Source organism: Streptopelia decaocto (assembly GCF_964273445.1).
Source record: "Streptopelia decaocto genome assembly, chromosome: 7".
NCBI lineage: Eukaryota > Metazoa > Chordata > Aves > Columbiformes > Columbidae > Streptopelia > Streptopelia decaocto.
Genome location: NC_138661.1, coordinates 6,555,282 through 6,578,800, shown reverse-complemented (window position 1 = coordinate 6,578,800; position 23,519 = coordinate 6,555,282). Strand labels below are relative to the sequence as shown.

Here is a 23,519-nt window from a genome sequence, read left to right as displayed (position 1 = left end):
AAGTTATTTCTCAGCAGCACAAAATGCAAATCCCTGCCTTGATTCAAAGCGATGATCAGAGGACAAGGGTATTTCGTACTCTACAGATTTCCAATAGAAGTACTTGTATAATACGCTACATGTATCTTGAATTGGATTAGACAGGGTTGAATATTTACTCAACTGGAAGAAACAACAACATTAATTCCCACCTACGGCTGAGCTTCCCTTCCAGTTTATTACTGCTCCATGACCTTAGTTCCTCACCATTTCCAAGAGGTGTGACACAGAAAGCTGAGCTACCCAACATATTTGTTTGGAAATCCAATATGTTTTCTGAACGTACCAACTTTCTCTGCTGCTCAAGTTTCATTCCATCTATCATCACAGTGTTCAAACAGCAGAAGAAAAGAAGCAGCGAATCAACCCTCAGTGAATTTGAAATGATATTTGCTGTCCAGAGGCGACAGAAGAAAGAACAGCAATAGAGGACTTTCTTATCTTTAACTTTGCACAAAGTGACCACTCATTCCTTGCAGACATCCACACAAAAATTAAAGAACAAAAGGGATGGAAATGATGATAATGAAATCTGCTGTGTTGATACATAAAACTATTCAGATTTTTAAAAAGCATCTTAGAGACACATGAAGACTTAACGCATTTGACATCTACTCAAAGTATCAAAATCTCAGCTCCCTACAGAGGGAAAACGCAGATGTAGAAGTTGTTAAGAAACAGAAACATCTCAAGGGTGGCTCCCCCCAACTTGGTAAGAGCCATATCCTGTACTGATAAACATCTTGCACATCAGCCTCCGACTTTACTACCTATAAACACCTTGGCCTTTGACCTTCAAGTTTATTTAGTCCAGGATATGGTTAGCACCTAATAAACAGGCAGCACCTCAAGTTATCATAAGGAAAGCAGCACAACACCTGTGTTAAAGAAAAATTACCATATATTAACTACTGTCACTCATCATGGACAACCACTTGTGTCACTCGTTTGGAAAAATATGTAATATAAATGAACAGAGAAATGTCAAGGTTGAGGGCATCTTCATATTAAAAAAAAAAAAAAAAAAAAAAAAAAAAAATCAAAGTGACCCTTAAGTAACAATGTCTATATGAAAAATTACTCCAAATACATCATTCTTCAAAAAACTTTATTACCAGCCTAGGTCTGCCAGAACTACAGTGGAAAAGCAGCTTAGCCAAGATCAGCTCCCTGCTGTAGCATCCTACATGTTATTAACATCTAGCATTCACTTATTTTTAATTTTTTAAATTAAAAACTTTCTTTCTAGTGTGGTGGATGTTCAGATTAGGAGGAACAGTATCACAGCAGTAGCAAAAGTATCACGAATTTGGACTATGTGTAAAGTTCACCAAAATGCCTCAGATATGCACTTGAACCTCTGGTTTAAGTCTCCTGATTCCACGCGTGCAGCAAACCCGCAGTTGCCATTACAGGCCCAGCAGGCCAGAGGACAAAATATTTGGGTTACTTCATGGTAAATGGAAAAACATTTGTGGGGAGGGGGCAAAAGAGAGAGGAAAACAGCAATGAGCTTATAGGAAGGAGACAAAAAAAATTGTATACTGCTTAATTTTGGAATATCAATTCTTTTATTTAAAAATATCTCAAAAAAATTAATAGCAGACCATTTGCTGGTTATCAAAAACTCTGTCCATTTTTTCGCCGAATGCTGTTGTAGAAATACACTTATTTTCCAAAGGCAGAATAAATGTTTTGATATTGCCTTTAAAATCAGCTTGATCTGCAAATTTAATCCTGGATGATAAAAGCGTTCCAAGTATGAAATATGGAATATAAATCCTCGACCCTACTGAAAATGCTTTGGCATGCAGATATTTCTCCTCCCTCCCCTGTATTTTAATTCAAAGCAGACATTTATAAATCGCTTTAATTTCATTCCTGAATGCAACGGGACAAGAGATTCATATGTTCTAAATTAGGATCTTACTCTCAGTCCATATCAATTATATAACACACAAGCAAGACAACTTAATTGCGTCGATCAGAACCCCCTGACAGGGTCATTAAATGCTAACAGAGGGCTCACAAATTACAACTTTTTAACACAATCCTCATTCGAGACTATGTTCATGTCATCAAAACTACGTGGAATTCTTGTTACGCAGACAGACTGAGACATCTCAGCTCCCAATGAACAAGCGCTCGTGTTGTATGTTAATAAAGACACCAAGATGTATTACACGCCGGCTCTGAGCCTTTCAAACACGTGCACACCTGCCAATCTTTCGCTATATAAAATATAATTCAACCCGTAAAACATTCTTTAAATGGCTTTCCCAAAAGGATGCTTTAGGATGGCATGTGCATATCAAATATTTTTCACAGATAGTTTAGCTGGCACTTTTGATACATTCTAACTACACTTAAAGACAAATTCTGCACCCAAAGGAAAGTGTATCAGATGCTACAATGACTCAACAAAACCAGAACAGTTGCGCAATCACAGCTGGAAACAAGTGGTCTGGTTAAAGCGCTTCAATCTATCTAGTCAATATTTATGCCTTTTGCATAAATAAGTTGCTACTTAGGCTTGATATTTGAATCCCTACTTTAACTGAACAATTTCCTTCAGTTTAAAAACTCCTGTTATTAAAAACGCTCTTAACATCTGCGAAGAAATACATGGAAACAAAAAGATTATGATCTACCACGGCGATTAATATGGCAAAAATATACGGAATACAGATGTGGGCATCTAGAGAAGGTGAACTGCGTACATGCACCTGGAATACCGCTCGACAACAGCATTTAAAACATTTGCTTGGGAAAAGAATAAACAAGTCAAATTGTGTCAAATAAAAATTTCTCGAGGGAAGAACTGCCAGTAACAGAGGCAAATCCAGGACGAGACGGACCGACAAACAGCTTGAGCTGTGGTTAGTATTCCTACGGACAACTTCATTCCCATCTCAAACTGTACCTTTGTTGGGAAAAGTCACTTTGCATAAACAGAGCGGATATAGAATTAAAAACAAGCCACATTATATGCTAAATTTAGGGACAGAGAGACTGGAACGCACATGCAGCAGATACAGTAGCGGGTTCAACGCTGCTGTGGATGAGGAGCGGAGTTGAAAGTCTGATGTTGAAGGAGAAGGTGAGAGCACCCAGAAGAACAGCTGGCGATGGCCACAGCTGGAAGAGATACGTTAGCAGACTAAAAACATGTTATTGCAAGGGCCAGGAGGGCAGAAAAGACAGAAAGCGAGATTGCCCCCACACTTCATTTCTCAAAATGCGCATTATAAAACAGAAAAGTCATAAATGACAAAATACAAAATGAAGTCAAGTGCCTCTTAAAAAGCTAAGTTCAAACTTTAAATTCACACACAACATCCAAGAGTAACAAAAACATCACACAGCCTCGAGACAATTTCACCACGTTTCAGTCCACAGAAGTTTTGAGCTTAAAACATTGGAAAATAGCAGTTTGGAAAAACAGTTGTGACAATCTAGGACCCACTGTTATGAGCGACAAGAACACGGGAACAATCAGAACATGATGTTTGAGTGCTGAAGCTGCAATGTTTGTGTTAGCACAGGCACAGATTTCGCGCGAGACTTCTGACAGAAATCTGAGGGACACACTCCTTACATACAGCTTTATAGCTCAGCTGCGAAAAATAACTTCTTTACTGGGAGCCAAGTTAAGCAATTATAATATAAAGTCTGGAAAGCTGGCGTGCTTCCCGAGACAAGCCCAATTACTGGAGCAAGACAACAAAATATTTGAATTTAAATGTCTGCCGGTTTTTGTACTGTGGTTTTGAAATATGTGAAGTGATATCATGACAGAAGTATAAATGTTTCTCCTCCTCTCCCTCCTGTCCCCTCCTGCTTCCCCTTTTAAAATTTTACAGAAGGGGGATTTCTGTAGATGGAGTTTTGCCACTGACTTTAAGGTTGTCTGATGGGAAATAGCCACGAAGAAAGAATCGGGCTCTGTGTGTGTGTGCTGTGGAAGGCTTGCACATGCCAAATACATTTCATATCCCAAGAACTCTTGTAAATAACTCCTTTTTTTTAGCATGTGAGATCAGAGGGAAGTGTCAGGACCATCTCTTTCAGCAGTCCTGAACCACCTTCTTCTTCAAGACAAATACAGAATGTTTGAAGCACTTTTCCTTACCCGCTCTCGTCTCCATTTAAGAACCCCGCCACAGCTCCGGGAAGCTCAGATTTAACAATTAAAAGATAAGATGACATAGCTGCAAACAGAAACAGAACAGATTTAGTAGAGCAATATCAATATCTCGGGTTGTAACAACTAGCACGGTTATGATTGGAACATCTCAGCTGTATTTTAGACACCGTGGCACCAGAATCAGAATTTATTTTCTCATATAGGTCTATTAAAAATAGCTGCAAATCCCTGAGTATCGTACTGATGTTAGCTAATGCCTCCAAAGAGGCTGTTATGATGTGAGTCTTGAAATGAGGAAAACATAATACAAAGGTAAAACAATATAAAATACAGGTCTGACCTTTTACCTGGGAATACGGACCTACAGGCTTGAGAGAGCACACAGGCTGCAGCGCTTCTCCTTCCTCTTTACTCTTTATGATTGTTAATGACGAGAGTAAATAATAAGATTTGTTTCTATGAACAGTTTGGTTATTTTTTAAAGGCTCAGTTTTCATCGCTGTTCAATCGCTGTTGTAGTGAACAAAAGTATGACAGAAATACAAAAACAAGAATGGGACTTGAAAGGTTCTTGATCTCCTGTGTGGTTTGGCCCTCGGGCTAAGAGGAGCAGGGAGAGGTCTCTGTTCCTCAGGCCAAACCCACCACCAAGAACACCCCAACAGCATCAACTGCAAAGCGATACAGGAACCGCAAATCAAAAGAGAAATGGTGAATTATTCCTGTAGACGTGTCAACTTGAAATTAAGCATTTATAATTCTATTCAGAAGCAAGCAACGATGCAGACACAAAAATCCAAATGCTCCTTTGCTGTATCATTTTTCTCCTTTCCTATATAAAAGGATGAAAGTCATAAAGAGGGTTTTTTAAAATCGCAACTTACACCAACCTGACATCTTCATATACTGTTTGTGTCTCTTTTTTCTGTTACATGAGCAGCAAGTATTTATATGAATCAAAACCCAGGAGAGAATTAGTCAGGAAAACCAAGCTTTACAAACAGCTTCAAAAAATATCAAAGCCCACATGAAACTCATTTCCATCCTTCAGCAGCAAGTAATTTTAGTAACGTGCCAATAAAAGTTAAGTTATATTTAAAGCTTGACAAAATATCATCTGTTGTATTAAAATTTTACTGTTCTGCATTAATCAATTCTTTAGAATTTTACCCCGGTGTGTATATCAACGCTTTAAAATTAAAACATAAATTTTAACAAGGTAAACCAGCAAACTTCCATAAGCTGATTTTTTAATAGGTTTGTTTGGGTTCTTTTAAAAGAAATGTTTTGAACCTTAAAAAAACCGTGTGGACTCTGCTGTACTACAGCACTTAATGCAAAATTCTGAAGAAAGGGAATGTGGTCCCTATAAAGAAAGCGAATTCTTTTAATACCAAGTGACATCTACCTACCGCAAGGTTAAATTAAAACCATTTGGCAGGTCACTAAATAAGGAAATATTCACTTCTTCATAATTAGAAGCTCCGTTTTTTTCCAATATTCAAGTATATTTCCCTGTTGACATGTATCCGTTGATTGCGTCTGATGAAGTATTTATCTCCTGTCCTGATTTTACTCTTCTATTTGCATACAACAGAATGTAGATTCAACTACAGAGATCTTTATAAGTTACGAGAATTTGTAAGTAAATTAACACAATTTCTCACGTTAGGCTGCGGGGAGATGAGTATTTCACCCTAAGCATAAACAGATTTAAAAATTAAATGTGGGGGCAAGAAGGAAAATTCCTCTAAATTATAATTCAACTTTATTTACCCATTATCTTTCTTGTATTATACAATATTTATACAGAAGCAAGTTAGAATTTTCATATATTTGTGTCCTTCGGAAAGATGTTCAAATGAGTCCTTTTGCAGCCTCAGCTGCAGAAAGCTTCAAATTCATTTCCAGCTCAGATTTCCCCTTAATCTGCAATCTGCCACTCTTCCCTCGCATTCCTATTAGCCTCTGGCTAATCATTTGATCACTTATCCTTTGTTGTGCGCTTACTCTTTGTTTTTAAAAGAGGAGTCCTATTTCACTGAATTCCACTCCTAAGTAAGGAACCAATCACCCACCAAGGAACTTGCACATGCTCAACATTTGTGAGCATCTTTCTTCCTTTCTCCAGGCATATGGGAAACAATCTCACATCGTAGGATACTATTTTTTGCCCCAGTTTATATTTTCTTGTTTGTCGTAGAAGAAAATAAATCAATCTTATTTATATCCTGATGCTTAATAAGACATGAATCTCGTACATAAACCTGAGAAGGACACCGATGCTAAATGCAGTTTAAGTCAAAATCCTGCTTTTCCTTCAAACACAGTTGTAATTCCCTTCACGAGCAACAGCTCCTTGCAGCTTCACCACTGTATAACTCTCCAAAACACACCACAGAGAGCAAAGAGCATTGTTTTTTTAAGCTGAAACCAAAACAGCAAGCTTGAAAAAGGGCATAGCAACAGGAAAAATTGTCTCAAATAGGAGTAAAGTGCATATACTACGACAGACAAAAAGTCACGGGTCCTTTGCTCCAATTATGAAATTCTTCTTAACTTCCCCATCGTCCACCACAACCGAAACCATGTCAAGTTATCTTGTAAAAATTAAATGTCGACTATCCTGGGCAGTCTTAATGTGTAACGGAAGGCAGAGATTACACAGTCACGAGGCTGAACTGTGGCACCGGGAACGCAACCAAAAGCGAACCTTGTACTGGGATTTATTCCACCTTTGAAGCATCAATTTGTGCTGTCGTTTTGAAAATGATTTCAGTGTTTTATTGACTAAGTTTTAAGGTGCCTTTTATCACACCCCAAAATGACAATAAATATACGTTCATCTTTAGAAGGCAAGCGTTCAAAAAAATTAGTAAATGTGAGAAGCAACGTTCCATTCTGAGTTCACCCCAGTACAAGAGAGCAAAACTTAACTGCTCTCACCACCCAGCCTCATCCCCCAAATTAAAAATGAATGTGATGTTTTCTTCGTGTCCCCTTCTCTCTGCAACACGAGACATCTATGTTTAGCACTGAATGAGACAGGTTTCCTGGAGAACGAATGGTGTGCAATGACGTAACCTGAGGCTTTAGCAATACGCAGATGCAACGAGTGCTGAACTACCACTGCACAAGCAACCTATGTTATCTTTAAACTATGTTATCTTTAAATAATTAAATCATTTTCAGTACGCACCGAGAGCTACTTGATGGAAAACTAAGCAGGTTTGAACTTCTCAACAGGCCTGGACACGGAAATGTCATATAACAGCATCCAGCAGAAATTAAAATTATATTACTATTATTCTGTCTTGAATGCAGCAGGAAATTACATTCTTAAAATACATATCACTTTGCCATGTTCTGAAAACTTCATATTAGCTCTTTGACAGAAAAAAAAAAAATACGTTTGTAAAATGTAAAATAGGGCACTTGCTTTACACTTTAATTATTGTAACTTGTGTCACCATGAGATATGACTCTATAAATATAGACACCATTATTCAGAATGCCCTTATTGTGCTACAATACTGTTTAACACTGAGCATACGTGCCCCTACCTGAAAAAACATGAGTTGCTGGAGAAATGGGAAGCCAAGCTTTGAAACTAGTCCTCAAAATACCTCTTCTGAGGTAGCCCAATCTTAAAATCAAATAGGTGAGTGGCTTTTTGGTTATCAGAAAAAGTGCAGCTTTTCATTATAATTAATATCCTACCCAGAAAAGATCAATTGCTCAAGTCCACCACAATAATGCAAGAGAATACATACATTAAACTTATGCGTAAACATAATTTATTCCTTCCTTAGAAAACAGCTGGCGATAAATCCCTTCAAATCATTTGATTGAAGGGACCGAATCTAACTCTTCTGGTTAGTTTTTCCTAATCGACCACTGTAGCTGATCACATTAGAGCGCTATAAAGATGTCTTAAATTATTAAGCACTGTGCAAAAATGGAAGCAAGCTGCCCTCCAAACTTCACGTGGGAAAAGACAGTGGCTGGGGAAAAACAGACTGTGTCACTGGCTTAAAAAATCAGAGGTGCTGATTTGGGAGCCAGGACAACCAGAGCAATTGTGATTCTCATCTGGGGGAACACCAGGTAAGACAGAGATTCCTCACAAACACCTCTAGATAATTAAGATAAATGAAAATACTGCTAACTCCCATCCTCTACAGATTTCAGTCAGCAAGCTCCTTATTTTTCCCAAAATACCGAGAAGATTAAAGGCTGAAAGAAATAGCAGAATAAACATAACCGGTTGCTGCAAACTCCAGCCCAACAAGCTGGAACTTTCACAGCAACTGAGTACAACTGACCCCTTTGGGCTCCCTTTGCTGGTATGGAAGTTGTTTAGAATTGAATCTGTCCTAATCCAAACAACGTGACAAAGCTAAAAAGGAAAGCAGGGAAGGATTTCAAGAAAGAAAGTGAAACTAAAGAGGCTTTTAGACAAGCTCTCATTTTTCCTGACAGAGATGAGAATGGAATAGCAAGATCTGAAGTACTTCAGTATCACACTGAGCTCCAAGTAATTTGAATTGTGGAAACTTCAGGAATGATTCATGGATAGCACTGAAAACCATCAACTATTTTAGCCCTCAGATCACACTGCCTTAAGAGCACGCTCTTTTGTTTTCATTTTACAATTAATCCCCCACATATTCAATTTTAAGAAGTCTCCCAGTTACCTGATGCAGAGTTTTTAATATTTCCTCTTAGTAGAGGATTAAAAACAAAGTGTTGGCATCATTCGTTTGTTTTTAAATACAGATGTAGAATGGAGCGTGTGAAAGGAGATAAAATGTTCATATGGAGAAGCTCTGAGAACAGAAATAGCTTGTCTGCTTCTTAGCTCATCTTTGCTTATGGACACTCATCCTGATGAATTTCTGTTCCCCTCCTTCCCTTTCCTTCTAACTTCAGCTTTTACCTGAATTACTCTAGAAGTAACCTACAGCAAGCTTAAAAAAAAGTCCTCATTCCACACAGAACACATGGGCAGCAGTTAAATTAACTTCATTAGTTTAATTGTATTTGAACAGTTCTGCTAATAAAACTTAAATGTTTTGTATATGGCTCATCATGTATTCCATTTTGAAGTATAGCTGCAGGTCGCAATTGTTGAGTTTTTTATTTAAAGCAGCGTAAATATTCTTGACAGTATAAAACCTTCCGATGATCATTCGCTGCAATACAAAAAACACAGGAGCACGGGTCATCAATTGTTAAATTAGTACAGGAGCTGACAAACCTGCCCTTAATTAAGGCAGCTCTGCACTGGAAATGCTCACTTTGAATCAGGAAGGATAATTAGGTGCTCAGGCCAAAAGCAAACAGCACTGTGAAAACAAACATGAAAGTTTGTTTGAAAACAGATTTTCCATACTTAAAGGAAGCTCAGTAATTGCTTAAGGTATTAACAGTGCAGGTCTCAGTACGTAACATGCTGTATTTTATTCTTCTATAATTTGCACCATTCATTTATTTTCAAAGTTTGTTGTAGAGTATTGTACTCCGATTACAAAAAGAAGGATATTCCCACCCCCCCATCATTCTTCAAAAAATATTTGTTCCATTTAAATCTGAGACAAATTTTAGAAATACCTTTAAATCTGAATTTCAGAATGGATGAACTTGGGGGCGAGGGGGGAATTTGCAAAACGAAAATGACCAATTGACTTGCTGAGACAAGGCAGTTTTGTTTTCAGGTTCTTCTAATCCACTCACAGCACTTAAAAATACTGACACACAGAGAACACACATACAACCCCCTGCCCAAGAAAATGCAAAAGTTAAGTATTTCAATGTTTACCTCACGCAAAATAAATTAAAACGAAGGGGAAGAACTAAAGCAGAAGGCTGGAGGCTCTGCGGGCAGGCGGCCCCGGGCAGACCAGCAGAGGGGGGTGCGGGAGCGCGGCTGCTCTGCGCCGCTCGAAAATACGAACCATCCAAAGGTAAATACATCTTTAGCATGTCTGACATTCATGGCAGGGTCTCTGTGTATCGTCCATCACGTTGGCTGTATTAACAGGCCATAAAATTTGAGCTAAAGAACTGAATCTCCCATCAGAACTAATCCTGTAACTTCTATTTACTGCCTATGGCATTCGGGCAGACCCGAGGATAATTCAAGGCTCCGGGGATACAGAACAATCTTTTTTCCTCATTATTTATTTTTACAAAGATAAAAAACATGTACCTTTGAGGACATGTTAACCGCAGAATATTGAGACAAAATATGCAAGCGCCAGTTGCAGAAATTACACTTAATTAAACTGTATTTATACTAGAAACCAAACAATTATTTGTAAAATTAAGACAGCAATCTGGAAATCTTAGTTCCAAAGAGCGACTGCAAGGATCATTTGGTTACAAGCCAAGACAGGCCAGTTACTCACAGGGATCCTCAGCACGAGAAGGCCCTTGTGTATCTCAGCCTATTGGAAGAAATTGAAAAAAATAAAAGTCTGTTGCAAAAAACTCCTCGCACAGACCACCTACGCTACACGGCTGTAGTGCAGGTTCTACTGTTGCACTTAATCCCACTGCTAATAAATTTTAAATAATTAAACTCATGTTCTCGGCAGTTTCGATTTACGTTTCTGTGTATCGCAGCTCCCAGGGCCCCTGGGACCAGCCATACCCCCCTGCAGCACCGACCTGCAGCTGGTACCAGCGCCGGCCCACAGAAACCCGCTGTAGGACTCTCCGCACGCCTCCCACTAGACCTCAACGCTGAGCGTTTGTTAGTGTTGGCAACAGCCCGAGAGCTGCTCTTGTGCAACACTTCATTGTGTTTGTCTCCGTTTTTCCACCAGCCTCGCTCAAATAATTCCTTCTCTAACGTCGCTACATGTGCTTTGAGGTTCCTACCGGTTTTCTCTCGGACACACGTTGCAGTCACATCCGCAGGGAGGACAGTTCCAGGAGGAGAAACTCCCGTTTTCCTTCCCTGCTGCAGAAAACATCTCGGAAGCGGGCGGAACAGCCCCGGCAGGAGAGGGGGAAGGGTTGTGTCACGCCGAGCCACGGCTTGGGCCCTCTGCGCCTCATCCATCACTTCCTAGAAGCACAACGTGGTGGAAACAATAGCGGGGACTCCGGCCAACTCCGGTCGCTCCTGGGAAGGATCACAAAGAGCCAGCGGAGCCACGGAACTTTGCATTTTCCACAGTGGCCTCCCTCAGTCCTCATACACCTCCAGGCATCCGACCTCCCCCAGGACCCTCTCCGATCTTGGCGGGCACATGGCGAGATCCGAAATCCTTCAAGATCCTCTTCTGCGTGGCAGCGAGGAACGGACATTTGGAAGATCGCTCCACTTCAAAGACGTGGGGTGAAAGGGAAGGGTCGGGAGGAATGGATGAACAAAATAACAGCCTGGCAGGACGCAATTCCACAGCTTCCCTTCTGGTGTCCGCCCTGCAGCCCGCACTAACGGGCTCTTCCAAGAACAAGGCGGTTCCCATTAACTAATCACTAGTTATTTAGATCAAACAGTTGCTGGATCAGGCCAAAATGCTGACAAATAGAACAACGTAAAAAATGAATAGCTCCGGCCATCCCATTCAACCTTTTGGTTTCGCTGTTTTAACAAATACCTAGATAGCAAGAACAAAGACATACTGATATAAAGAAAGCCAAGCAAGTCTTCCCAAAGTTAACCACTCTAAGCTCAGAATTTGTACACGTTCCATAAAGTCTGTAAGTCACAGTATTTTTCAACGTGACCTCAATTAACATTTGGTATTGCAAAGTTAACGCATCATCCTGATGCATCCTCAGTTAACCCTCGGTATTTAAGTGGATTTTGGTACTTGTGTTATTTGGATTAACCAAGTGTTCCAGCAGATGATTAAAAAGCTGACGGAAAGTTGATCAATACTGTCAAGAGAGAAAATTCCAAGCAATGTACTCAAAATCAATTTTTTAAGCCTCTTTCACAAATAACAGAGGTGCTTCAAGATTTAGCCCAAATTTGCTTTCCTATAACTGTAGAAAAATCTTTTATATTTTCCTTGGATATCCGCTAGTAGAAAAATCAACTCCCCTACCTACACAAATCCGTAAGTGCATGGAACTAGGATGTCAAATTCAAATTTACACTTTAAGCTCTCTTTTTAAAAAAGCGTGGATGACAAATTGGAAAGCATAACTATATTGAAATGATTACTAAAAACCTCTCTCCACCACAAATGAATGTAAATCACTTCTGCGCTTAAATTATTTTTAGAAGCGATCAGACCATACTTTTAAAGAGCCCAGACTAGATGCTGGTTGTGACAATAACACTAGTAGAGCTGCTTATTTTAATCACAAACCATCATTCATTATCTCATGCTCTCCCATCATTTCTGAAACAGATACCGTATGATGCAATGAGCCCAGGTCTGATGATGGAAGGGGTAACAGAAAACAATTCTATTTCTAGCCTTTATTCTGAAATTAAAGATGTGGATAGAGGCTGGATGTCTGCCCAACAGGCACGGGGCTGCTGCTTCCTTCAAAGGGACGGAAAAACAAAGTAAGGGAACACCTACCCGAGCGCAGGAAGGGGAAAGGGTAAGTTTTACACTTAATTCCAGCATGGCCCCTAACTATGCTCCACAGTTTCACCACTCTCATTTAAAATCTGTAGATGGACCAGGAAGGGAAGAAAATTTCCATTCTTCCTATGCATTTCTTCAAGAGTTAAGGCTCAGAGAGAGCTGAAGAGAACTCTCCAACCCTCCTTTTTATTTTATTTTTATTTAAGAGCCGGTTAGCCTGCAGTATTGTCATCTTCAAAGACAGCTCCTGACACAGAGCTGCGGTGCTGACTTGGACTACAGCATCGTAGGACTCTGCCAAAGGCAGTTGTTCGGGAGAGAAATAACGCAGCTGGGAGCTTTGCTCCCAAACAGAAACAAATACTGAGGCTGTGACAGCTCCACACATCTCCTGGATGGGCGAAGGTGCCAAGGAGGCCCAACTTGCAACTCCTGTTTCCACAGATCACCTTTGTCCTGATTTTGTTAAAAAAACAAGTTTCTCTGTTAGTGAATTTGCCTGTCAGCTAAAGCCTTCATATGAGCTGCGTTTTCCTGGAGAACCAGGAAACATAGCAATGGAATGCAAAGTTATTGATAATCATGGATGGACATCTCACGAGAGGGACAATGAGAAACAAGTGACCAAGAAACTGACCAACTGTGTATAACATTCCATTCACGTGAATACTTCATATAAAAGTGGGAGATCACGAGGATCTCGTCCCTTTTCCTTTTGCCTTCTTTTCCCTTTTGCTTATGGCCGACATTAGGAGAGGACCTTGCTAGTCATCCCTGGGAACTGAGGCCAGTGAGAGACTGAATCCAGCTCCAGTTGGCTGCAGAGTCCAATCCAGGACTTTGGGTGCAAGCTCTGCAGTTGCTGAGACTTTCAAGATTGGTTTTGTATATTTTGTATTATTTTCTCTATCCTTACTAGTAGCATTAGTAAAACATTTTTAATTTTTCCAACTCTTCTCTCTCTGTCCTTCTTTCCCTCCCGATTGCCTGTTCTTAGTGGGAAGGGGAAGAGGAGGTTAACAATACATCTGCCAGGGTTTTATTGTCACCCCGCAATCTAAACCCTCGACAACCTTTCTCCATAGTTTGGGGCAGATTTGGGCACTATTAACACTACCTGATCCAGAAAAGGAACATGAGCTTGCTCTTTCCAGTGCACTGTGATCTTTGCGAGCAAACACACCGGCTGCACAAACTACTACCATTCTTTTACATGAAAGATAATGCCCTTGGAACCAAAAGAACCAAAACAGGGTTTTGAAAGCATCCATCGAAATGAATAAAAATATTTAAAAGAAGAATTTCACCTCGCAAAAACCTACTTCTTAACAAGTTAAACGCAAAAACACTGGTTGTTAAAGCAGGCCCAACTTGTTGGTAGAGAAGTCCACTGTAGAAGACAGAGTGAGAATACTCAGCATGCACTAGTCTGGAGTTTTAGAGTTACTGAGCTGAATTTTATTAAAAATTACACAGAGAAGGTCATTAACTGCTATGAGGAAGAAATGAGAGTCATGTTTCCTTTGACCACAGAGTCTTGTACATGATCACAGAGTCTCCAGAACCTGCGCTGTGTATCCCTCCTCTAGCACCGCGTATTTCGAGGTCCAAACAGGAAACTATAATAATTGTTCACTGCTATAGAACATCCTCTAAAACCTGTATGAATAAATAATCTTTCATCTTGCAATTAATATGATCACTCCTGCCTGAAATTAATGCTTCAGGTTTTATAGCTGTTTCAGTTAAGTAGTTTTTACTATTGGAGCTTCTAGTATAACAAAAATATTCCAATTTTATCATAAAAGCTGTTACTTGATCTAGTTCTAGGTGACAAAAAACAGCTATCACCGAATTGTCTGGACTCGACAGGTAAACCTAAAGGAAAGAAGAAAAGCACTGTAATACTGTTTCCTTCTGTGAATGTATGGGAATGTATGTATATTCCTGGGAGTAGGGGGTCAGCGAGGAGGGAAATCTCATCCAGTTACATCACTGAAAAGAAAGCATCCAAAACATTTATAGCCGAAAAAATTAAAATTGTTCTGTTAAACACTGTCTGCTTTCAGACAATTCATTTCCAAGGGCATTACTACTTAGTCACTGTCAAGTATGTGAATATACCTGTTAGAGTTTAATTATTTTAATATGAAGAGAGCTAGTGTTATTTTATTATGTCATGCACCAAGGAAGGTAAAATATGAAGAAGGTAGGTGGACAGGCAAGCGTATAACAACACAGATTACCAGCCCACATGATGAAATCCAGCAAACTAAACTAAACAAGGTATTGAACTAACAAAAAAAAAAAAAAAAGGCTACCACTAATCAAGAACATACATTGCCAAGTAAACATTCAGTTGTTACACAAGTCACTCAAATGCATAAGCAAGTTCCAACAGCAAAAACCAAAACACGTGATACGATAAAAATGTAGCTACCAGATGCAAATGTACAGAACGGCGGCGATTATGCTTCTTCAGCCCCTCCCAATTAGCAACGCCAGCTATAATTGACCTGCCCCATGTTCTATGATGCTGCATTAGAGATAAAACCCAACCCCCGAAGTGCCCCCATCTGCCCCAGAACTACAGCACTTCCCCTTAGTAAGATCACATACAGCTTTTCTTCAAGTTTTCTGCCCTTTTAATCAGTCTCTTAAGAACACTTTCATCTAATCATTGCCTTTGGTGTTTGTGGAGCTTTGTAGACTGCAGAGGTTATACCCCGCTCAGTTAATATTGAGCATATGAAGTTTCTTACCTCCAATATTCTGGATAATTATTGTAGTTGCAACAAGGACCTATAAAAAAAATTTATTTCTTTAGAAAGGGTAAGGATAACTGAAATCATATGCCTATAGCAGTCGTAAAACACATATGTATTATCTTAAACAGACCAGATGTAGAAGCGATAACGAGTACTGAAAGGATGGACATCTTCTCTTTAGTGAAGAGTGTAACACATGGCAAGCAACGCAATCTAAAATGAATACAAAAGCAGAAAATTTCCCTGAAAATACCACGTCTTCATCCCGAGATGACACAACGAGAGAAGTTGGGGTGAAGCCTGTTCTGCAGCAGATGAGGCTTTTAAATCACTGGAAACACGTAAGCGCATTCTAATTGACATTAGGTGAGTACAAATGAAATGATCATTCACTTCTGAACAGAGAGACTGCAGAGATTTGTACAAGCTACTTCCTCACTCCAAAAACCTGAATGTTTTTAACTGGCATATCATTATTCTTTTAAACTGCTAAACTAGATTGACATTTATTTTTCTTCAGCATTTATGATTACTCATACTGGACTGATATGGAAGTAGAAATGATCACAGGCCATTAAAATACTTGTCCAAATACAAAGAATTAACTTCTAACTGAAAAGAAACTAAGAATGCCTGAAGTTTTCCAAGTGTTTTCTTCGCAGTTCAGTTCTAAAATAGTGTGATCATCTAGAATACTACAGGGTTGTTTTCACCCACTGCTCTTCCTGATGTAGCAGGACCTTCCTATATGAGCAATACCATCAAGTTGACTTGAAGAAAATTAAGCCACGGTTATGAGAAGAAAAACAAATTTGTATTTTTGAATAAAATCTGAAAGCAGAGTTGCCATTTTTTCAGTTGATCAGATAGAAAATAATATTGGATTTTAAACAAATTCAAAGTCAGTCAAAGGAAAAAAAAAAACAAAAGTATGGTATGTTGTAATTTGCCAGAGATGGAAAGAAACACTTCACGCCTTTGGAAAGGGGGATTCAGCAATCTTCCAATAGCAAGAAATCTCCATCCTCACAAATCTGAGAGATATTTTTGACAGGAAATCATAAATAAGGTTGAATAACTGCTCTGCTTCAAGAGCATTTACCATCAGTTTGCTGTCAACCTAAGTGGCCAGTTCAAGCAAGGTTTGCCTGTATTGTTAGCAAACGACTTGGCTGAAGGAAAATTACTACTTTAAAGAGAAAAGGAAAGAAAAAACCCCACACCTGTGCCTGACTAAGGTGATGAGAGTTCAGGGATGGGATTAGAATTCAGAATGGTTGGGCTAAACTCGAAAAGTCTACAGAACAATAAGATCGGTTAAAAGCAATGCACTAGGCCCCAAATATATGACTTGGAGTTATTAGATTGCAAATAGAGAAAACAGTCTCAGGGTGACACAACTGGCAGCATGAAACACCCCCAGAAACAACAAATCTTGTTTGGGGATTTAATACCAGCCGCGTTCTATCTAAAATACAGGTAGTAATTACATTTCTTGTCACTGTCTGACTCTCAGTCAGCCAACCAGGTTCTGTTGGGCAGGGAAGTTTTAAGAGAGGCATAAATATCAAGGATACTTCAAGAAAAAAAATTAATCAAAACAACAGCTTCACAACCTAAAAATATTACAGATTATTTAAACTGAAAATTAGGAAAAAAAAACAACTGATGCTGATTACATAGTGAAGCTGTGAAATATCCTTTATTTAAACTTTTAAATAACAGATTAGACAAACATCCACCAAGAATCGTTTATGTATGTTTAGCTGCTTCAGAATCAGTCATATTTTAATATATCCTTAAGCTCTACATTTCTATGACTTCTGCACATAATGGCTCCTGGTTAAAGTGTACAGAACAGCTCCTATAAAAAATGATTTTACTTCATTCCTTGCTAATATCAAGATTTATTATCTCTTGAGGTTGATCAATTCTTATCTGTGATCGATAAATATGGATCCTCACAGACAACACTCGTATCTGCTTGTTAATGCTAATGGAAGTCTTAAAAACACCTAATAGCTCAGATCCAATTCTCTGTTATATTAAAACAGAAGAAATTAGACTCTGGTCTGTTAAGAACTGAGTTTTTGTTAAAATACATTGTTTTGGTAAACTACTAAAATCACAGTTTATGTGGCAAAATTCCCTTTTAGTATCATTTAACTGAAACACAGAGCATAGAAGTCATAACATTAAATGTGCAGTATCCACTAGTAGTATCCCCTGTGCAGTCAGTACTACGGGACAACATTATCTACCAGGATAAATGGATTCAGTGCACGCTACTAAAAAAAACATGGCTTACATGCTGATTACTCTCATACCAAAAATGGTTAGTTTGCTGGTTTGTTTCGTTTGTTTTTAATCATGAGATAAAATACAAAGTAAGACACACTCACCTGAAGAGTTTATTAAACAAAAGAAGAAAATTAACAGGCATTAAATGTGCTCTTTTTTGTTCCTGTTGTGGAAACTACATGAAAAGAAAACACTTATCTGAGATCTCTATTAAACCCCAGAACATCAACAGTAAATCACTTACCTGGCTCTTAACAGCTTACGGCAGAGGTACCATGGGGCTGTAACAAACCTGTGCCAGCGAGCAAATATTTGTACATACAACTAAAAATGAACAAACTGACATGAAAGCGGCACAAAATCTTGCATTTAAGGAATGTGTATTTTACAGTTAACTAAAGTCTGGGCTTCTGTAGACCAGACACAATAACTGAAATGCAGGGAAAAGTACACTAGGATGTCAGTAATTACATCTTTTATTTATATCTCTTTACTATGCAAAGAACAGTTTTATCATCACAAGCATGAGACCAAGAAGAAAAATACACAGCTAAAAATAAATACTCACCTTTCCAGTTGATCCAAAAGCAAATAGGCCAAGGTCTTCGTAAGAAGTGACAGCTGTTAGTAAAGAAAACAAAGCTAAAATATTTCTAACTTCAAAAATCACTTGAAAGCTCCAGCTTGGCCTTTTCCCCCTTTTTAAATGAACATAATGCAGGGCAGAATTAAGAGAGCACTTTATAGTATTTTTTATGTATAAAATAGGTTTTATATACACCTATAGTCCTGCTACAAAACACAGCTATATGCTTAACCATTCACAGAACCTCAATTTAACAGTAAAAATACTAATATTAAATATATATATATAAAACCACAACAAACAAACAAAACCAAACACCAAAATAAAAAACACAACACACACACACACACACAAAACCCCAACCAAACTTTAATGGCAAATTGCCTCCTCCCAAAGATTTTTGTAAGTGATACTGCAGGTCAAGAATTCTCAAATTAAATATGGGAACAGCTTATATCTAATTTTATTTGTTAAAAGGGCACACTTTTCAAAATGAAAGCAGAGGATCCATTTTTATCTTTCTACAAATATAAACATCAATCACCATCTTTTAAAAACTTGGTGCTGTTTATTTTTAAGAGACCTGAAGGTAAACGCCTTCCCTGGTTGAAATCTATTATTAAAAAAGCAAAACAAAACACACCAAAACAAAACCAAATCACAAAAAAAAATCCTGCCCTTGCCTGCACCTGCCTTACATAATTCCATTAAAACAGCCTGTGGTTTCCTGGACGCTTTTGTTGAGTTTTCGCTGAAATTCATTCCTAATATTGCTGGGAACTCAAACCAATCCCTTCTCAAAAGGAAGGAAATCATAATAAAGCCTTTTTTTTCATTGTTGCTCTGTATTTTGTTATTAAAAACTCAAGCGATACTAAGTAGATGAAAGTTTGAGAACTACTACTCGCTTTCCCAGTATATAATAAAAAAGTCGGCAGCTACAAATGCCTCAAATGTAAAACTAATCTCAACCCCACGTAATTTTGTTGCCATACCGTTCCTTTCCCTTCCTCGGCCCTACGTGGGACACAACGGCTTCCACACCTGTCGTGTCTCAATTTAGGGTCCGGCCCTGCAATTTGAGCTTCACACCTGAGCAAAGTCCCACCGAAGTGACTGACACATGAGACGGGGGACACAGGCGGTTCAGGGGATCAGATGGTGGCACCGGGGCCTCAGGCCACCAACTGCTTGAATTTCTCTGGAGTTCTGCACACGAGCAGATTTGGGCTCCAAAAGGGAAGGGAAATAAAAACAAAACCAAAAACCCAACCAAACACAAAAAAAATAACCCCAAAACCACAACAACACCACACCCCAAAACTTCATTATTTTTCTCATATGATTTTTTTCCCAAGGGTGATGTTTCACATTCGGCTCTACTATCAACACCAATGCACCGTAACAATAAATGAAATAACAAAATTCAGTGAGCCAGAGGCAGCTCTCAGCATAAACCTGGGCTAATCCCCTGTGAACACTGATTCAAGTAATAATATATACAAGGTATCATTAAACAAGAAGTATGTCTGATTAGATTTTATCCTGTATTTTTCTTAATTTATTCTTACGAAGTTGTTGATCACATGAAAAAAAAATAGCGTTTTAGAAGGCCATCTCCAATGGCATCAAGAAAGCAGTAAAATGTTAAACATATTTAGGAGTGAGTTGTTTTTGCCACACGGGAACGAACACACAGCACATACGTATGAGGAGTTACCAACAAAAAGAGAACAACATTTTCCACCCCATTCCAAAGCAGCAATATAAAACCCTGGGATATTTTCTACAGTAACTCTGTTTCTGTAATCAATTTAGTCCTGTGAACACTGGGAAGCCCTAATACTTCACATTACTTTTGTAATTTCAAGCATATATGGAACAAAATATTAAGCACAACTGCTCTAAAGATAAACAAGTTCTGCCTGATTGGCTTGATTTCTGTTATTTTATTAACATGAAACAGAAATCACCCATTAGAATGCAAAGTGAAATTGGCAAATACAGTACAATACTCAAGAGTAACTCATAAAATGAAACGAAAAAAAGCCACAAAACTTCAAAGTACATCCCACTTCCATTCCCAATTCCTCCGCTTTACAGAGTAAGCTCAGCCTTTGTGAGCCCAAACCCCAAAACAACGTAGGTCCTACCGAATTAACACCAGGAGAAAACATTGACTGAACTAATCCAAATCTAACCCTTGATGCTTGGCAACTTTATTTTTTTGCTAAGCCTGTCAGTCCACACAAATAATTTGATTTTGTCAAAGTATAGACCAATGTAATTTAACAATTAAAGACACTGCTTTGTTTTTAAAATGCAACTAAAATGCCTGTGCTTAATAAATCCTGGTTTCTGTTTAAAATGGAGTTAGTATCAACGCTTCCTTTCCAGAAGGTATTTTATAGGTCAACTCTTCCCAAGAATTACTTTGATAATTTGAATACCTGAAAGAATAGTTTACAAATACATTCAAAGGGGTTTTTTCTTCACTCTCTAAATTTTTTCTAGCTCATTCTTTAACACAAAACTACTCAAATTTCTTTCAAATTCCTCGCCATGGATTAAGGTTTATACTATAACATTGTTCACAAATGCATGTAGGCTTTACACAGAAAAATGTTCAATTATCTAGTTTGGAAGCAAACACATATGTGGATTTTACTCTGTCAAGGTGCAACAGGTCACATTTTTCACTTTTTAAAGACAACGTTCCAAGGAAAAACTCGGAATGAATCAGAGATAAAACTGCTCAAACTTACTAACAAAATAGAAACAAACAAACCACACACCAAACAAAGCCCACAAGAAATCAACAACAAAACCCCAACCAACAAACCTCCCCTAAAACACAGAAAGGCCATAAATCCAGCAAACTTATCTAGACATAGTTCTGGTGCTACTATTATCTGTCAGCTTTAGGTTATAACTGATTATTAACTGTAAAGTGCTAGTTTCAAACAACAGAAATACTGCACCCTGTCATTTCTGCAGTATTCCTCGCTTTCCGTTGTGTGTATTTAAAAAATGCTTTCTAGAGGTGGAATGTTGCCTTTGGACAACAACTGAGGAATTAAACCATTCCTGTATCTTAGGTCTCTCAGTTCATAACATGGAAATTTTCTTACTTGAAAAAGCTTACATCCTTATTTTTTCCCTCTCAATATTAGTTCTTTAAAGGATCTCTTTAATTATTATTGCTAGACAACAACAACGTAATACCACTTAATGCCTATACAACACAGAACTTTTCACCCTCAAATAAGAGGTAAAGAAAGATCCTAAAAAAACAACTCAATTCCCCCCACTCTTTTTCTCTTTTTTGCTTCTCTCTCTTTCTAGCTACTTATTTCAGAGTCTGATTCCTTTCTAGCAAACAGAGCTCCAACGGAACAAAAAAAATGAACAAAGAATCACCAAGCAGCCAGCAATACCAACCATAAAAGCAACCCTACCTCTGAAGGATATTTTTTTTAAGAATGTATGAAGAAGATCACTCAACAGGTGAAGACAGGAGCAGCGGATCTAAGAAGAATCAGGAAGCAATCATCTGAGAGACCAAAGCCAGCTACGGAAAACAAAGCCAGTGAGAAGAAGCACGGAAGTTTTCTCCCACCACCTTTGAAAAGAGGGAAACAGATGAGAGGGAAACAATAACCAGGTGACCGAAAGAAATGGAGACTTCCTGCTACAACGTGATCTTTGTGTGCAAGAGCTCAAAGAGCTAGTGAATTGCTTCAGTAACAATTAAAAGCGGGAAGAATTGAAACGTTAGCAGATTATATTGCAGATATTGGAATCTGCTGTTTGAATATTCATAAAGCAGTGTGATTTCTAAGGAGCGCGGTGTGAGTTTTTGCACAGTATCAAAAATGCTGTAAAAACCTGCATCTATAAAGTGCCATGAGAATTCCATTATCCAATATGATTACAAAACCTGAAAGGTATCAGCTTCAAACCAGAAACAAAATAGATACCATGAGTAGAAGAACAAAAGTCTGCTATTTTACTGCCTTCGCTGAAAGCAACAGTTCACACTCAAGTAGTGTGGTCCAGCCAGCACCAAAATAATTTTGCTGCAGAAATATAGGATCTATCTTTTTGGAAAGATGAAAGAGGCATTTGGAAACAAAACAGAACTGAAAATCAAGAAACCAGTCAATCTGGCATTGACTTTTCATAAGAAGTTTCAAATTTGTATTTTTAAGCGGCAAATAGCAATCATTAAAAACATTAACTATTTCAACACCAGGGAATTAGACACAACTAGCTGTTAACATGCTGTTAATTATAATAATTATACTGCATCACGTCTTTGTGATATAGTATTTCAGAGACCACTGTTAAGATAAATCCTTTGCACTTACCAGTCTGAGTGCACATACTGAGCAGAAGAAACACAGAGTAAGAAGCAAGGCTGGCAACAATCAGCAGCAAGATACTAAAAAAAAAAACAAAGCAAAATAATCAGTACAATGCACTTTCTATCTTTAAGAATGCTGCTTTTGCAAGAAGTAAGCTAGCACAAGACAGGATTTCCTCATTTTATGGCTCATGTCTGCTGACTATGGTTCATATGGTCTCTGACCTTCCCAATACTTGCAAAGCTGCCTATATCGTCCACCAAAGCACATCACATACCTGACAGGGTATTGAATATATTAATTACAATAAGCATCAGTGTCTTTACACAAACAAATATGTATCTTCTAATGAAGTGAATCTAATGCTTAGGAAATGATAAAAGTGACAATTCTGGCAACCTCGGCCCCATTATCCGTAGGTTATTATGTACAACAAGCAGAAGTGCAAACAAAAGCACAAACTGATACACAGTTTTCAGATACGCAGCCATCCTACTCCAGAAGGCCCATTTCTGGGACTAAAGAAGACAGCAGCTTTAAATCATAAATATCCATCTATTAGGAGTAATGGCCAAGAAATTGCCACCATGTGGCAATTTAATGCAACGTCTGGGCAGTACTTACGTTAGGCCAGATTTGAATGACTAAACCAAAGAAGGAAGATATTATTCAACAATGCTGAAAAATACACGCTATTTATTTCTTCCTTGGTTTTTGCACAGGAGTCTTAGTAATCGAGTTTTGTTCCAT

At 38.4% G+C, this 23,519-nt stretch overlaps 1 protein-coding gene across 3 annotated transcripts in view; it reads right to left on the bottom strand.

Annotated features, from left to right (window-relative positions):
• The window catches only part of SLC38A6 (solute carrier family 38 member 6), a 43,764-nt gene that overhangs the window by 19,256 nt on the left and 989 nt on the right, over nucleotides 1-23,519 (bottom strand). For all 3 annotated transcript variants that reach the window (XM_082059279.1, XM_082059277.1, XM_082059278.1), the window contains exons 3-6: nucleotides 22,773-22,846; nucleotides 18,385-18,437; nucleotides 15,510-15,549; nucleotides 4,172-4,250 (exon numbers count right to left, since the gene is read on the bottom strand). In XM_082059279.1, the coding sequence (XP_081915405.1) occupies nucleotides 4,172-4,250; nucleotides 15,510-15,549; nucleotides 18,385-18,437; nucleotides 22,773-22,846 (246 nt within the window). The remainder of the gene's footprint in view (nucleotides 1-4,171; nucleotides 4,251-15,509; nucleotides 15,550-18,384; nucleotides 18,438-22,772; nucleotides 22,847-23,519) is intronic.